The sequence below is a fragment of the Ovis canadensis genome, chromosome 2 (assembly GCF_042477335.2).
Source record: "Ovis canadensis isolate MfBH-ARS-UI-01 breed Bighorn chromosome 2, ARS-UI_OviCan_v2, whole genome shotgun sequence".
Taxonomy (NCBI): domain Eukaryota; kingdom Metazoa; phylum Chordata; class Mammalia; order Artiodactyla; family Bovidae; genus Ovis; species Ovis canadensis.
The window spans coordinates 144,245,056-144,261,513 of NC_091246.1; the positions used below are offsets into that span (position 1 = coordinate 144,245,056).

General features: G+C 40.6%; 1 protein-coding gene and 1 pseudogene across 15 annotated transcripts in view; both read right to left on the reverse strand.

Annotated features, from left to right (window-relative positions):
- Positions 1-2,641: 2,641 nt before the first annotated feature.
- On the reverse strand, positions 2,642-3,772 carry LOC138433890 (heterogeneous nuclear ribonucleoprotein A1-like; annotated as a pseudogene).
- A 3,529-nt stretch (positions 3,773-7,301) lies between these two features.
- Positions 7,302-16,458, reverse strand: part of ERICH2 (glutamate rich 2) — a 55,312-nt gene continuing 46,155 nt past the window's right edge. For all 15 annotated transcript variants that reach the window (XM_070292261.1, XM_070292264.1, XM_070292260.1 and 12 more), the window contains 3 exons: positions 14,947-15,004; positions 8,145-8,216; positions 7,302-7,496 (listed from right to left, as the gene is read on the reverse strand). In XM_070292261.1, the coding sequence (XP_070148362.1) occupies positions 7,378-7,496; positions 8,145-8,216; positions 14,947-15,004 (249 nt within the window). In that variant the 3' untranslated portion in view covers positions 7,302-7,377. The remainder of the gene's footprint in view (positions 7,497-8,144; positions 8,217-14,946; positions 15,005-16,458) is intronic.

Consider the following 16,458-nt stretch of genomic DNA (forward strand, 5'->3'; position numbering starts at 1 on the left):
GGAGGGACTGGGGACAGGAGGAGAAAGGGACAACAGAGGATGAGATGGCTGGATAGCGTGCTGCGATTGATGGGGTCACAAAGAGTCGGACACGACTGAGCAGCTGAACTGAACTGTTAGGGAGTCTAAATAAATAGTCTTGTTTAGGCTTCAGAGACAAGTAGGACAGGCCTCTGACCTTGCTTCTAACCTGCCTGGACACTGCCCTGAGTGCCCTGACTGCCTGCTGTGAGTATAAGATTTACAGCACCATAGATAAGATTAGGGGATAAATCTTGAAACTGTTGAGCCCTTGCAGGAGCTCTGGCCAACCAAGCCCCAGCCTTAACATTCCAAGTTTTATAAGACAAAACAAACGGCATTAATATAAAAAGAGCTGAAATTTGCTCACAGACTGATGATGCTATCAGTTTGCCTCCTGGAATTACAAGTGGGAACCCTGAACTGCAATCTTTGAAGTCTCACCCACAGAGTGGATGCGCTGCCTGGGACCTTTTGCCAACTGGGACTCTGGATGTGCTGTGACACAGGACTTCCCAGCGCTGTTTGGTCAAAACCCAGTTTGGTGATGTATCCTCTGCTGTTTCTAGTTCTCTTTTCTTTTAATGTTAGTATATTGAAAGTAAGCTAGATAATTCTCTAATAAATATTGGCATTATTCATTTGTATAGAAGAAGTGGCTTATTCTTTTGACAAATCTTTTGAACCTGAGACGAAAGTGAAAACTTTCAGCACAACAGCTACCCAAGCCCATCTCATTTCCCACTGTTTCACTTCACAAGCCTCTCCAACTTTGGCACACCCACCCCACCCCAGCCCAGCATTATAACTTACATCCCATGTCAGCTGGGTAGTTCATTAGGAAATCCAACCAGAGAGACCTCTGTCCTCCTTAGACTGGTCTTGGAGGCCACATCTTACCTGCCTCTTATGAGTTCTCAGTACCTCCCAATATAGGACAGTTGCCCAGAACCCCAAAACATTTCAAGTGGATCCAGGGTTTCCTTCACATCTGGCATCATGAGCCTTGGTCAAATGCTCCCCACTGCCCACTCCCACCCGTCCAAGATCAATATTCCAGGCAAATAATCAAAATCACATATACCTTACATTAACCAAGGGAAAAAACACACTTCCGTTAAAGGGAATGTAGGTTATCACCTTGCATAATATATGGTTGATCCTTGAACATCATGGGGAAATAGGGTGCTGACTATGCTGTCAAAAATCCAAGCATAACTAATAATTGGCCCTCTGGATCTGTGGTTTGGCATCCACAAATTCAACCAACTGCAGATCATGTAGTACTGTAGGATTTATTACTGAAAAAGTTCACATATAGTGGACCCCACACAGTTCCAATCCATGTTGTCTGAGGGTCAGTTGTATAAGGAGATGCTGGAGAATTGAAGGCTATATGAGGAGAAGAAAGGAGAGGCCATTCTGACTCCACATTTGGATGCTGGGCAGTTGTCCAGATGGAACCTATGGCCACACACTAATGTTATGATGTGTTCTCCATGGCATCAGACGGTCTTTACTTATTTATTCCCCTTTCTTCAATCTGTCCCTCTCTACTGGAATCTTAGGGAGGAAAGCACAGTGGAGGGTAGGGCATTAGAGTAAAATGATCGGGATTTGGAATACTTGACGCTCTTCCTTTCCAACCCGATCCAGTCTGTTCTCTGTGCTTCGTATAATTCTTTTCTTTTTTTAAAATGGAGATCCTTAGGAAGAAACACATTTCACATCAAGATCGAGGACATATACACAAAAACTCTGAATGAAAAATTTCACAAAACTGTAATTCCCATATACTGTTTTGCCATGTGTGCTATTTTATGTATTTAAGAAACCCAGCTATTTTTTACTCACTATAGTGATTTCATAACTGACCGATGGATCATCATCGGTAGTTTGAGAACAAGTTTTTCTATCTGGCTACTAGAATGCTGTTTCCAAAATACAGTCATTATTTTATTTCTTTATTTTTTTTTTCAAGAGGGTATTAAATCTTTTATTGATTACACATGATAATGGATGATACACAAGCTTCATTCCCATCTATAACTTTATCTGGTACCATAATTCAATTTAGATATATTGCATAGGATGTGCCAACAATCATTAATAACCAAAAAAATAAAAAACCTCCATGACTTTGCATGGGTGACCCTTTTAGTGGTGAACTCCAGGTCACAACACAGTAACTGTCAGATCAGCTACACCAAGGTTCTGAAGACAGCAGCTTCTCCACCAGGCAGGTTTGTAAATAAATTTCAAATGAACCCGGCATCACCCTGAAGGAATTCTAACTTCACACTGTTGGGGTAGTTTACCAAAATGGCTTCAGAGTAGACTAACTTTACACAGCACATTAAAAAAAAAAAAAAAGACATTTATTCAGCGTCATGATCAGACTATTACATTTAGCAATCAACAGCATGGGTGCAAAAAAAAAAAATCTACATTAAAACCCTTTGTTGGAATGCTTTACACTTTCCACAGAACAGAAACTCAAATAACCTGTTATACAATTAGTCACAAGTACAGTCCTCGAGTTTTTTGCCCATACACATGAGTATTGTCTAAAACATGTCTTCTTTGTAGCAGCTAGGCCCTGCCACCACTGTGCTTGGCTGAGTTCACAAATCTGTTGTAACCTGTAGCTTCTCTGTCACTTCTCTGGCTCTCCTCTCCTGCTAAGCTTTGTTTCCTGGCAGTAATTAAAACCTTCTGCCACTGCCATAGCTACTGCTGCTGCTGGAGCCACCATAGCCACCTTGGTTTCGTGGTTTGGCAAAGTATTGGCCTCCACCACCATAGGGGCCAGAACTTCCTGCAAAGTTTCCTCCTTTCATGGGTCCAAAATTTGAAGATTGATTGTTGTAATTGCCAAAATCATTGTAGCTTCCGCCACCTCCAAAATTGCTTCCGTCATTACCAAATCCATTATATCCATCCCCACTGCCACCATATCCGCCACCACCGCGGCTGCCACCAAAGCCACCTCGACCACTGAAGTTTCCTCCACGACCAAAGTTGTCATTCCCACCAAAACCACCTCCACGACCGCCACCAAAGTTTCCAGAACCACTTCGACCTCTCTGGCTGGATGAAGCACTAGCCATCTCTTGCTTAGACAGAGCTTTTCTCACTTCACAGTTGTGGCCATTCACAGTGTGGTATTTCTGAATGACAATCTTGTCTACGGAGTCATGGTCATCAAAGGTTACAAAAGCAAAGCCTCTCTTTTTGCCACTGCCTTGGTCAGTCATGATTTCAATTACTTCAATTTTCCCATACTGTTCAAAATAATCTCTCAGGTGATGTTCTTCAGTGTCTTCTTTAATGCCACCAACAAAAATCTTTTTCACAGTTAAGTGGGCACCAGGTCTTTGAGAATCTTCTCTTGAGACGGCCCTCTTTGGTTCCACAACTCTTCCGTCCACCTTGTGTGGCCTTGCATTCATGGCCGCATCCACCTCCTCCACCGTGGCGTACGTGACAAACCCGAAGCCTCTGGATCGCTTGGTGTTTGGATCCCTCATTACCACACAGTCTGTGAGCGTTCCCCATTGCTCAAAATGGCTCCTCAGACTCTCATCGGTTGTTTCAAAGCTCAATCCTCCGATGAAGAGCTTCCGCAGCAGTTCCGGGCTCTTTGGGAGACTCTGATTTAGACATGACGGCAGTGGAGGCGGGGAAGACTTCAACGATGCTTTCTCGGCGGCGTCCACGGGCAGAAAGGAGTAACCTCACGAACGTATCTCCATTATTTTCTTTAAAATCCCTCAATGGCCTCCCACTACTTTAATGATAAAATTCGAACTTTAACATGGCTTGTAAGATCCTCCATTCCCCAGCCCCTTTATTACTATAGCTTCATCTGTCTTGGCTCTAACTGGTCCATTTTCCTTCTGCAATCCAACCATGCCTCCTTGCTCTCTGGACTCAGGTGAATCTACTAACAGAACACTCTTCCCCATATCCTCTCCTTGTAGCTAATTTCTCCTCATTCTACCTTCTCAGCTTAGACTCCACATCCCTCTGAATGCTTTCTTTCCCTGGACACCTGGCCTGGTTTAGGTGCCCCTCCTGTATTCTCCCTTAGCACCCTGGCCTTCCTCAATGGCAGTGTCTGTCACCCTGCATTTCAACTACACCAGTACTCTTTAAAAGCAGGGACCGGGTTTTGTTCTCCACAGGCTTTCAGTAAATATTGATTGAATAAATAAATGAAATTATATTATTGGGTTCCCATCGTAAGTCCATTGAGTGGATATTCTCATACATTTGCAAGCTATTGAATGTTTGGGTTCCTTCCCACCACTGTAATGTTCTGAAGAAGGCACAGGTCTGGAACTGAACTGTCTTCACAGACACTGCTTGTGCGCTGATTCACCTATAGTTTAGCTATGTGTGAAGCAACATGAAACACTGGGTTCAAGATTCACTAGATCTCTCATACTAAAATATAACCTGGCATCTCATAGTCTTAATTTCCTCATCTGAATTCCAGTACCCCAGTTAACATTTATCCTTGGATACACCCAGCATCCCAGATTCAATCTGTATAACCAAAAGGGAAAATATAGTAACATGCTCTTAGGACTGAGAAGTTAGTAAATTAAATAATATAAAATAATACAAAAAATACTTTGCAGATTATGTTTAGCTATTGTATTATTTAGCTACCACGTTCAGATGTGCATGTCTATGTCAGGTTATGCCAACACCCTGAATTACACCAAGTAAGGAGTGCAAGTAGGATGAAGACTATGGATAAAGGGTCAGTCAGTCAGTTCGGTCGCTCAGTTGTGTCCGACTCTTTGTGACCCCATGATTGCAGCACACCAGGCCTCCCTGTCCATCACCAACTCCCAGAGTTCACTCAAACTCATGTCCATCGAGCGGTGGTGCCATCCAGCCATCTCATCCTCTGTCGTCCCCTTCTCCTCTTGCCCCCAATCCCTCCCAGCATCAGAGTCTTTTCCAGTGAGTCAACTCTTCCCATCAGATGGCCAGAGTACTGGAGTTTCAGCTTCAACATCAGTCCTTCCAATGAATGAACACTCAGGACTGATTTCCTTTAGGATGGACTGGTTGGATCTCCTTGCAGTCCAAGGGACTCTTGAGAGTCTTCTCCAACATCACAGTTCAAAAGCATCAATTCTTTGGCACTCAGCTTTCTTCACAGTCCAACTCTCACATCCATACGTGACCACAGGAAAAACCATAGCCTTGACTAGACAGACCTTAGTTGGCAAAGTAATGTCTCTGCTTTTCAATATGCTATCGAGGTTGGTCATACCTTTCCTTCCAAGGAGTAAGTGTCTTTTAATTTCATGGCTGCAATCACCATCTGCAGTGATTTTGGAGCCCCCCAAAATAAAGTCTGACACTGTTTCCACTGTTTCCCCATCTGATGGGACCAGATGCCATGATCTTCGTTTTCTGAATGTTGAGCTTTAAGCCAACTTTTTCACTCTCCTCTTTCACTTTCATCAGAGAGGCTTTTTAGTTCCTCTTTACTTTCTGCCATAAGGGTGGTCATAAATACAGATTATTCTGCATGATCAAACTTCAAAAATTCTTAGATTTAGCTATAATATGACCTATGATATCATGGCTTTTTATTCAGAGAGCTTCTTCCTCAGAACCTTCCTGGCCTTTAAAAAGAAAACTAAAATTTTACCAGTGTAATTCATTTAGTCTGCAATATCAGTTTTAGGATATTTAAAAACTTCTTATGGGGAGGACTCCAAAGTCAGGTAAGTGGCATTAGATCGACATATGCTTAATTGGTCAGTTGTGTCCGACTCTTTGCGACCCCTTGGACTGTAGCCTGTCAGGCTCCTCTGTCCATGGAATTCTCCAGGCAATAATACTGGAGTGGGTTGCCATGCCCTCCTCCAGGGGATTCGAACCCAGGTCTCCTGCATTGCAGGCGGATTCTTTACTGTTTGAGCCGCCAGGGAAGCCCTGATCGACATATGGTGGTGGTTATAGGAGGAATAACAAACAACCTACAAATGAAAAGAACAAGCAGTTCTTGTGGGCTCTGTCAGCCAGCCCTGCAGTGTTATCCAACTCTTTATGCAACTAGATGATTATACATACCTGTCTTCTTTCAGACAGTTCTATGAAAATGGTGCAGCAGGATTTCTTTCTCTGAATGTTAGCATGCTACAAAATGCCCAAAGAATGAATTATGCTTCAAGCATTTTGGATATGACATGACATTGTGCTGATATAAAAATAAAAACTCATACTGCCTAACCCCAAATCAGATTGGCACACTCAAAACAAATTAACTAGGAGTATTTTTCTCATTTTTACCTCAGTTACGTTATAACCTAGTTTGAAGGTGGCAGAAATTCATCAAGGAATACAGAATCAGAAAAATAATGTAACAGATACATAAAAGTATAATAAAGTCTTATAAATGTTTTTAGAAAGAATATAAACATTGTCCTTAACTTTCAGTTCATTCATTCACTTGGTATACACATCCCGTTATTTTCCAGGCACCTGTCCAGTCGCTAGTGATATAATGGTAAAAAAGACTCAAAGTCCTGCTTATGTGGAGGTTACATTTTCTGACAAGAAGGAAAAAGATAAAAAGAACAAGTTGGGGGAGGGATAAATTGGAAGTTTGCGATTGACATATATACACACTACTATATTTAAAATTGATAACCAACAAAAACCTATTCTATAAGCACAGGGAACTCCTCTCAATACTCTGCAATAACCTAAACTGGAAAAGAATTACAAAACAAATAGGTATATGAATCTGAATAACTGAATCACTTTGCTGTGATTGCAAACATTGCAAATCAAATATACTCTAGTATAAAATAAAATCTTAAAAGTAAATAAGAATTTCAGGTACTGATACATGCTATAAAGAACATGAAATAAGTGATATAAATAAAAGTGCCTGGACATGGTAGGGACTAGGAGTATGCTTCTGGAGCCATAATGTTCATATAAAAATCAAGGCTCTACTGATCAACAGGAATAGGATGCTGGGCAAATGACCCACCCTCTATGTGCCTCAGTTTTTCTCATCTGTCAAATGGGGACAATGATAGTGTTATTCGCATGGTTTTGTTGGATTCAACAAATTAACGTGTATACAACAGTACCTGGCACATTGGTATTGCTTTTAAGTTTTCAATGACTATTTCGCTTTCTGAGCAGCTCACGTTGAGTTGAAATCTAACTGTTAAGCTCAAGCTAATGTGGATAAGTTGAAGGAACTCTATGCCAAATAAAGAACAATTAGACTGAAATGCAGCTCTCTTCTTTATATTTCCACAGTATACAGTAATGAAATACATGAAGATTAAACTACAGCAGCAACTATCGTCACCCATCTTCACACTCATCAGAGCTCTCTTCACTTGGATCCTCAGTGCTCTCTCCTTCCCTCTCACTATTGTCTTCTTCACTCTCGTCATTATCTTCCTCAAGATTCTGTGCTTTCTCTGCCACAGAAAGGAAGAGACTTGTTTAAAATATTTCTCAATATTTCTACCCTGAAAAATCATAATCCTCCTTGTTTCCCCCTCCATCAAGAAGTACATAGTTTTGTTTTTTTTTTTTTGAAGTACATAGTTTTAGAATGTGAGAACTGAGCTGAGGGTCAAAGCAGTGGTACAAAGAACATATTTTTTACTAGCATAGAGATGATTGTGGATTAAAAATATATTTAAAACATTGGTCTACAATTTTTTTTTTTTTTTACTACTGTCAACTTCTTACTTAAACAGAATAAGAGTAAAGTGAGATTCAGGGTAATGTAGAGGGTACAGACTGGGAACGGTGGGATAATCCTTTCCGTTCCTGGGGCATTAGCAGGAACTGTTCCCTCTGGGGACTCTGTCAGTGCCCAATACTGTCTGCCCAGGGAGCCTGCTCTGCTTGGGCAATTCCACCCCACAGAGGAAATGGAGTCATCTTGACCACCCATAGAGGAAAAGCCGGTTTCATGAAACCATCTGAGATAATCATTTTGCCTTTTCTTAACCACTTCCTGAGGAGGTAACTTTGCCAGTTTTCCGGGATAATGGATTTTTAAATAGTGATTTATCATAATTCTATGAGAAAGAAGGAATTTAAATTTTTAAATTTACCCATCAGCAGCATTTCTTCAATCAGTGAGAAAAACTCCTTGGCTTCAGGATTTTCTGGTTCATAGATTAGGACTGCAAATGGACAACACAATGCGTGTTATTAACGTTCCAAGTGTTTCAGCAAACAGCCTCTTCAGTATGAGATTGAAACTGTCAATCAGTTAAGTGAAAATGCACAAAGCAAAAACACTAACAGTTATACCACAGGAACATCCAAGTGCAAACAGAGGAAATGCTCTACTTATCTTAGGTACTTTGCAAGGGAAATAATCCTCATTATATTTTCTACCACCTGTCCAAAAAATGCAGTCTCCATCACTATGAGACATCCCTCAAAGGCTTTAGCCATGCTGTTTCTTGACTATAATCATTTCCCATACAAGGTGCAAATCCTGTAATCCATGGAGACTTTGCTAATGACGCCCAGTCATCACCTACTTAACAGCATTCTCACCTCTTCATCAGATCCATTGTTTTTAAGCGCTATTTATTCCTTTTTGCTGATCCTTTATGTGAATGTGTCATCTTTCCTTTGGACTAAATCAATAGAATTTTTTAGGCCTGTTGGTCTAATGTACCGATGTCCCAGAAGCCAGAAAGCTTTATACCTTTTGTTTCAGACTTTTCTAGACTAGTTAACTTATTTTTTCCAGATCCTGCTCTACAGATCTCTCTCTGCCGTCTTCTTACCTGCCTTGAGGCGTATTCATAATTCTGCATCATCCATTGAGTGCTGTGATTTCTGTGTAATATCTTGATGGCCCCCAGGGGGCACTGAAACATCAAGTGTGCTATTTGCCTGGCTAAAAGTGAGAATTGTGGGATGGTTCAACTAGGCCCCAGTGGCTCAGAGGACCTCACGCCATGACTTTCATCCCGACACACTAAACCAATATCTTTATTTTCTAATCCACTAACATAACAATGTACCGTCAGTCTGGGTCAGCATGAGTATGTGCCTGCTCAGAATCTGCTTTTAAGGATTCTATGGGTATTTATACATCTTTTAAGGCTTTAATAAAAGTGACTTTTTACACATTTTAACTTGAACTAAAACATGCTTATCATTAGCAGTCTAAATCTTTCTGTGAGGTTAAGCCTCTTCCTAGAGCAGAGTTTCTCTAACTTGCTCCTTGAGACACTAGTTTCTTAAGATGTTAATATGTATGTGGGAAACTAGGTTAAATGAAGTTAATCAAAGCTTACAGTAAGGAGCAACTGCAGGATTTTACATAGCCATTAATATGCTCAGAACGAGTATGTATCTTACAGAGAAGAGAATATGGTTTCCCTAATTTATTATTCCCATGGAATCCTTCTTGGTGAAATATTTATTAAGCAATCTTGAACTAATATTCCCTGGAAAACAACGTAGAAAATTTCATGCTGGAGTTAGGATTATTCCATGGGAATGGAGTATAGGATCAGCTATTTTCATAACAAAAACTGCTGGCAGCTGTCAATTTTAAGAGTGAGGGAATGTATCTGCTTTGAAACTCAGCCCTGCAATATCCATCCTGGTGGTGGTGGGTTAGTTGCTAAGTCGTGTCCAACTCTTGAGATCCCATGGACTGTAGCCTACCAGGTTCTTCTGTCCATGGGATTTTCCAGGCAAGAATACTGGAATGGATAGCCATTTCCTCCTCCAGGGGTTCTTCCTGACCAGGGATCGAACCCAGGTCTCCAGCATTGCAGGAGATTCTTTATCACTGAGCCACCAGGGATGCCCCAATATTCATCCTAGGTGATAAATAAAAAACTCTTTTACTTTTTGACAGGTCACTAGGCTTTGTAAAAAGGCAAGAGAAGCCCTTAGCCCATGCCATTGGGGTTGTTTCCCAACCAGGGCCCATAAGCAGAGGCCAGTACAGACCCTGAAGAAAGACTGTCAGATGAGAAACCTGGTTCTGCCATTGTCTAACTGGGTCATCTCGGGGAAAGTATTTAATGTCTCTGTACCTCAGTTCCCTTATCTACAGTAACACTACTGATCACATCAGGATATCTGATGAATAAAGGTGATAACACAGACAAAGTACTTAGTTTAGGCCTTGCTGCATGGTAAGCACTGAATAAATGTTGATAATTAGTTTTCCTGGAGTGACTCTCAGCCTGGAGAAAGGCTTGGTTCCTTCCTAAGTGTGCAGTGGATGCTTCCTTCTGGCTGAAGGGCTGGGGCAGGGTGCTGGGGCTGGGGGTGGGGCAAGCTCTGAGTTCCACGGGGCTCTAAGGCCCTCAGATGGCAGGCGATTTTAGGGTAGACAGAACGCTGGTCTTGTTCACTGTTGCAGCTCTAAGAGAGTACTTGACAGAGCGAGAGACCTCAAAACATTAAAAAAAAATAATGGAATAAATGAATATAGATGACTGGGTAGGAAGCAGTCTTTCATGCCTTGATAAAATTATACCCCAAGAAAGGGTGATTAGTTTACTCGAAAAGAAATAGAAAACTTTATAAAAATTCTCTTCTGTATCTGAAGCTACGTCTGTTTTTGTGTTAGATGCATAATGACGAGAACCATTTTGTTTTTCAGGCCATTATTCTTAAACATTTACAATTATTATAATTGATGAAATAGGTCTTCCAGGCTTACACGTTATTTTTATAGAATCTCAGACTGCCTGTGAGCTAAAGTGCTGGCACCCTGAGATGACTCGGCTGCAAGTAAAGAGACCAAGAAATGGGAAGACTGACAGAAAATCTCACAGTCAATCATGAGTTGAACTAAGAAAAGTACCTGGTATTCCTGACTTTCAGTCTCATTTAAAAACCACTTTTCCAAGCCTTCACCAGCAAAAGTTTTAGATGCAGTGTGGGAAGCCCTGCACCCAAGTAAAGATACAGATGACCATACCATGATTGGATGGCAAGAACTGGAGGCTGTTCAAGAGAGTGAATTTGTAAGATACCTCTGAAGGGACAAAGATATATTACTTCATATAAATTAGTTGCCTTAGATACAAACAAAAATATATATTGGTCAATTTACAGGAGCCATTTCAATCTGATTGATTCATAAAAGCACTTCTTTTTCAAGTCTCTGCTTGCTTGACCAGAAATATAAGCTTATTATTCAAATGAAGAAATGGAAATATAGCAAGAAATCATAGGCTCTCAAGTCAGACGTGGGATCTAGCTTTACCACTGGGAAGCTGTGTGACTTTGGGTAAATCAATTCTCCATGCTACCTTCACTTTCCTCATTAGTAAAATAGGGTTAATCCTATCTGCCCCACATAACTGTAAGAATTAAAAACTGTATGCAAGAATGTTCCCATAGTAGGTGCTCAATACATATATATATAAAAACATAAAAAGTAAACACATAATCTATGTTTACATGAGTAAATTTATAAATATATGAATATATATATATATATAGAGAGAGAAAGGTGGATTGTTTTGTGGAAAAGTTAGAAGATGGGGGAACAAAAGAGACAAAGAATATCTATGCTGTAGGGAACAGACTTGTTACCAAGGGGGAGAGGGGGTGAGAGAGGAATAGGATGCGAGTTTGGGGTTAGCAGATGCAAACTATTATATAAAATATGGATAAACAACAAGGTCCTAGTGTATAGCACAGGGGACAATATTCAACATCCTGCGATAAATTTTAGAATATAATATCTATGCTGTAAGAATTTATATATATTTTTGGGTGCATGCTAGATGATGAAAAAATTGTTCTGTTGCTCTGAACACAGAGAGGGACTTTAGGCAGCCCTCAGCCAAGCATTCCTACTGGCATCAAAGAAATAGCACTTGCTTTTTCCTGAGACAGTCTACAACTCTGCCTTCTGCCTTCAATCTGCCTGGCTTTGCAAAGCCTGGGCTTCTCTCATTCCACACCCTTGACTGGCAATCTGCGTCAGGGGCAGCCAGTCTTACTTTGCACTCCCTGTCCTCTACCCCCACTCTCTGGGTCCTTTGGCCCACATTTCCCTCTTCTTCCTCTCGGGAGCAATTCTTTCTCATCTGGCTCCCTGGAAAGTGGTGCCTGTCTTAGGACCCTCCATAGCATCCTTTCCTAGAATTTAACCCTCAGTTGTAGAGGCACCACTATTTGCCGAGGGTAGAAAAGAGTAAACAGTATTACTGGATGAGTCAGTCAGTAAAGGTGCAAACCACACCAAACCACATCTGATGTCAACCCCAGAAGGGTTTAGAGCACTTTAGAAGGTGTGGTCTGATTTCTGCTTTCTCTCCAGCTCCCAGCATAATGTCTGGTACAGAGTTAGTGCTCAATGTATATTGGCTGGAAGAAAGGAAGGGAGGGAGTTTTTAAAAGGAATATAATCCCATTAAGATAGGTCTGTTTGAACTTTTTCATCCTCATTTACCTGGCACCTAGTGCCTGTGCATTGCATTTTATTAAGGCCCACAAGCATTTTATTGAGTACCTGCTGTTTACAGTGCAGGGCTAACAGCCAAGACTCACTGACAAATGTGGTGATGTCAGTGTTTATATTTTGCAAGCTTCGGCCAGAGGCTTTTCTAAAATAACTGATAGGTATAAAAACAAAAATAATATATACATTTTCCTACAATTTGACTCCACAAGAAAAACTCAGAGAATTTGGAGCTAGAGCATCACTCCTTTCTGTCCCAGCCACACAGAGAAGAAAGGCAGTTGTGGGAGGAGGAGGCTTGGGTTCCAGCTCCAGCTGTCACTTACTCCCTGAGCAGGGCTACACATGCCGCTTAACCTTCTCTCTGCTTTGGTCTCATTACTTATAAAAAGGGAGGACTGGACATGATTCTCTAAGGATTCCTTCTGATTGGAAATTCTATGTTTGTGGGCCACCAAAAATAGTTTTGATCAAATTATTTTATCTGATGGTTCTAAAGGTCAAAAGTGCTTGAAAGGATTAAACAAGGCAAATTATTCTGGATATAAAATAGGTAGTGTTAATGTATTCAAGAAATCGATTTTAAAAATTAGCTTAGTACTTAGGAAGTACTGTATCCACAGTGGGGACTCTGTGAGGCAAGGAAGAGTAGACCCCACGTCCCTACACCACATTGTCACTAAAAGATTTTAACCACAAAACAGGTCTACAATAGTTAATATTTCAAGACTTGTCATTAATAAAGTTTAATAGTAGAACTGCCATTTTCTCCTTTAAAATAACTAAGACTAACGAAGAGAAAAAGGGTAAAATAGTTGAAAAGATTATGGTTTTGACAGAGACTTGGAGTCTTTCACAACCACTAGATGGACTTTCTAAAACTGGAAAATGAAATCCTTGAAATGAAGAATTCACCATATAGTTTTAACAGCACACTGGACACAGCAAAAGATAGGATAAATTAACTCAAAAACAGGTCAACAGAAAATATACAAACTAAAGCATAGAAATCAAAGGAAATGGAAAAACAGAGTATAAGACACATGTCGGACACCAAGGAAAAAATCTAATTTGTGTGTAACTGGAGACTCAGGAATAGAAGAGAGGGAGAGAATATGGCAGAAGTAATCTTTGAAAATTAATGGCCAAGAGGTCCTCAAAGCTGATGAAAACATCAACCCACAGAGTTAAGAAACTCAGCAAATCTCCCAAACCTCTCTTTGCTTAAATACAAAGAAAACCACCACCATTTTGAACATCGAGTCAAACTTCTAAAACCCAGATAGAAAAGTAAGATGGTTCATATCATTCGTCTACTCAAAAGTATCCGGTGGTTTCTCTGTTCACTCAGAGAGAAAGCCAAGGTCCTTAAGCTGTGGAAAGATGCTCTGCAGTCTGCATGGCCCCTGGCCTGTAAGCTCTCCGACCTCATCTCCTATCACACGTGCCCTGGCTTAATCTGCCCCGGTTCTGCTGCCTTCCTTGCTGTTCACGGTCAGGCACGCTCATCTATAGTATATTTGCTATTAGTCCTGCCTGGAACACACTTTCTTCAGATGACAGGACTCATTTCCACAACTTTTTCAAGGGTTTGCTCTAGGCTTCCAGTGAGCCTTGCTGGACCATCTTACTTAAAACTGCTTTGCTTCCTCCCAGTACTTTCTACTCCTTCCCTTTTGCTCCATAGCACCTATTATCTATGACATGCTAATTATATGTTTGTTGTCTGACACTAGATTAAGTGTGGGAATTATTTGCCCAGTGTCTAAACAGTGGCACTGGCACACAAGTTTTAAAATTTTTATTAAGGTTTCCCCAGTGCTCAGTGGTAAAGAATACACTGCAATTCAGAAACACAGGAGACGTGGGTTCGATCCCTGGGTCAGGAAGATCCCCTGGAGGAGGAAATGGCAACCCACTACGATATCCTTGCCTGAAAAATACCATGGACAGAGGAGCCTGGCAGGTAGGTAACTCAAATATTTGTGGAATAACTGCATGCTAAGGAAGGCTTGTGAAGTCACTTAGTCGTGTCCGACTCTTTGCGGCCCCATGGACTGCAACCCACCAGGCTCCTCCGTCCATGGGTTACAGTCCATGGGGTCTCAGAGTTGGACATGACTGAGTGACTTCACTTCTTCTTCACTTCTAAGGAAGGCTTGTTTTACTACATGACACTTCTTTGAAACTAAAGGCATATGTTACTAACCCATTGTCATGAAGCTAATGATTTTGACATACCTTCTAATGGCGTCCTTGTCAGTTTATCCCACTCAAAGTTACTCTAGAATTCTAATTTAAATTAGTCCTTATACCAATTTTTACTATCAAGGATTCACCAAGACACTATGAGGGAATTCACTAGCTGTATGATAATCAAACCATCTAACATATTAGGGAATGTATTTAGAAACAAAGAGACGATTGGGAAAAGAGAAGTATTTTGTACTTACTCATCTGACATAATTTTTTTGCCAAATGGTAGTCGTGGCCCATTTCTGCTCTCAGGAACTGGAAAACATTAAGAAATTCTTCAGCTATGCAGTTTTACAGAGAATTTAAATGTCAGTTATAAACTCCCTAGAAAATATTCCATTAATGATTATTTTGCTTTTAACTTTTACACATGTTTTTCTAGGAGTGAGTCTGTAATCAATCAGTTAGTGAAGAATATTTAAGCACTTCTAATGGCAGGGCCACAGAGCAAGCATCTCACCTCTGTTTTACTGTAGCCACACTGTGCACACACTACCGAACAATCTGAGAATACTTAGGTTGATTCAACTGGCAAAGCCATGAACACTTTAATCACTTTAATATCCCTTAGGTTCAGATACAGTTTTTATTTGTGAACTTAGTCCATAATTGTATGACAATAGAATTATGTATTTTTAATATTTTCCAATATTGATTGCTCTTATCCCATATATTTTTCTTTTTACTATTTTATTGTATTTTTTTATAAAGTAACATTAAAAAAATTTTTTTAATTGAAGGATAATTGCTTTACAGAATTTTGTGGCTTTCTGTCATACACCAACAAGAATCAGCCATAGGTACATCCATGTCCCCTCCCTCCCAGGCTTCTCTCCCATCTCCCTCCCCACCCCACCCTGCAGGCTGTCACAGAGCCCCTGTTTGAGTTTCCTGAGTCATAGAGCAAATTCCCATTGGCTATCTGTTTTACATACAGTATTGTAAATTTCTGTTACTCTCTCAATACATCTCCCCTTCTCCCTCCTCTCCTCCCACCTTGTTCACAGGTCTGTTGTTTCTCCACTGCTGCCCTGAAAATAAATTCATCAGTGCCATCTCTTCAGATTCCATATGTATGTGTCGGTATATGGTATTTATATTTCTCTGACTTCTTCACTCTGTATAATGGGCTCTAGTTTCGTCCACCTCATTAGAACAGATTCAAATGTGTTCTCTTTATGGCTGAGTAGTATTCCATTGTATGCATGTACCACGCTTCTTTATCCATTCATCTGTCAATGGCTATCTAGGTTGCTTCCATGTTCTAGCTATTATAAATAGTGCTGCAGTGAACACTGGGGTACATGTGTCTTTTTCAGTTTTGATTTCTTCAGGGTATATGCCTAGGAGTGGGATTGCTGGGTCATATGATGGTTTTATTCCCAGCTTTTTAAGGAGTCTCTCCATAACCGTCTTCCAGAGTGGCTATATCAGTTTAATTCCCACCAGCAATGCAAGAGGGTTCCCTTTTCTCCACACCCTCTCCAGCATTTGTCATTTGTAGACTTTTTGATGACGGCCATTCTGTCTGCATGAGGTGGTATCTCACTATAGTTTTGATTTGCATTTCTCTGATGAGTGATGTTGAGCATCTTTTCATGTGCTTGTTAGCCATCTATATATCTTCTTTGGAGAAATGTCTCCTCAGGTCCCTTTCCCACTTTGGTTGTTTGCTTTTCTGGTATTGAGTTGTATAAGCTGCTTGTATA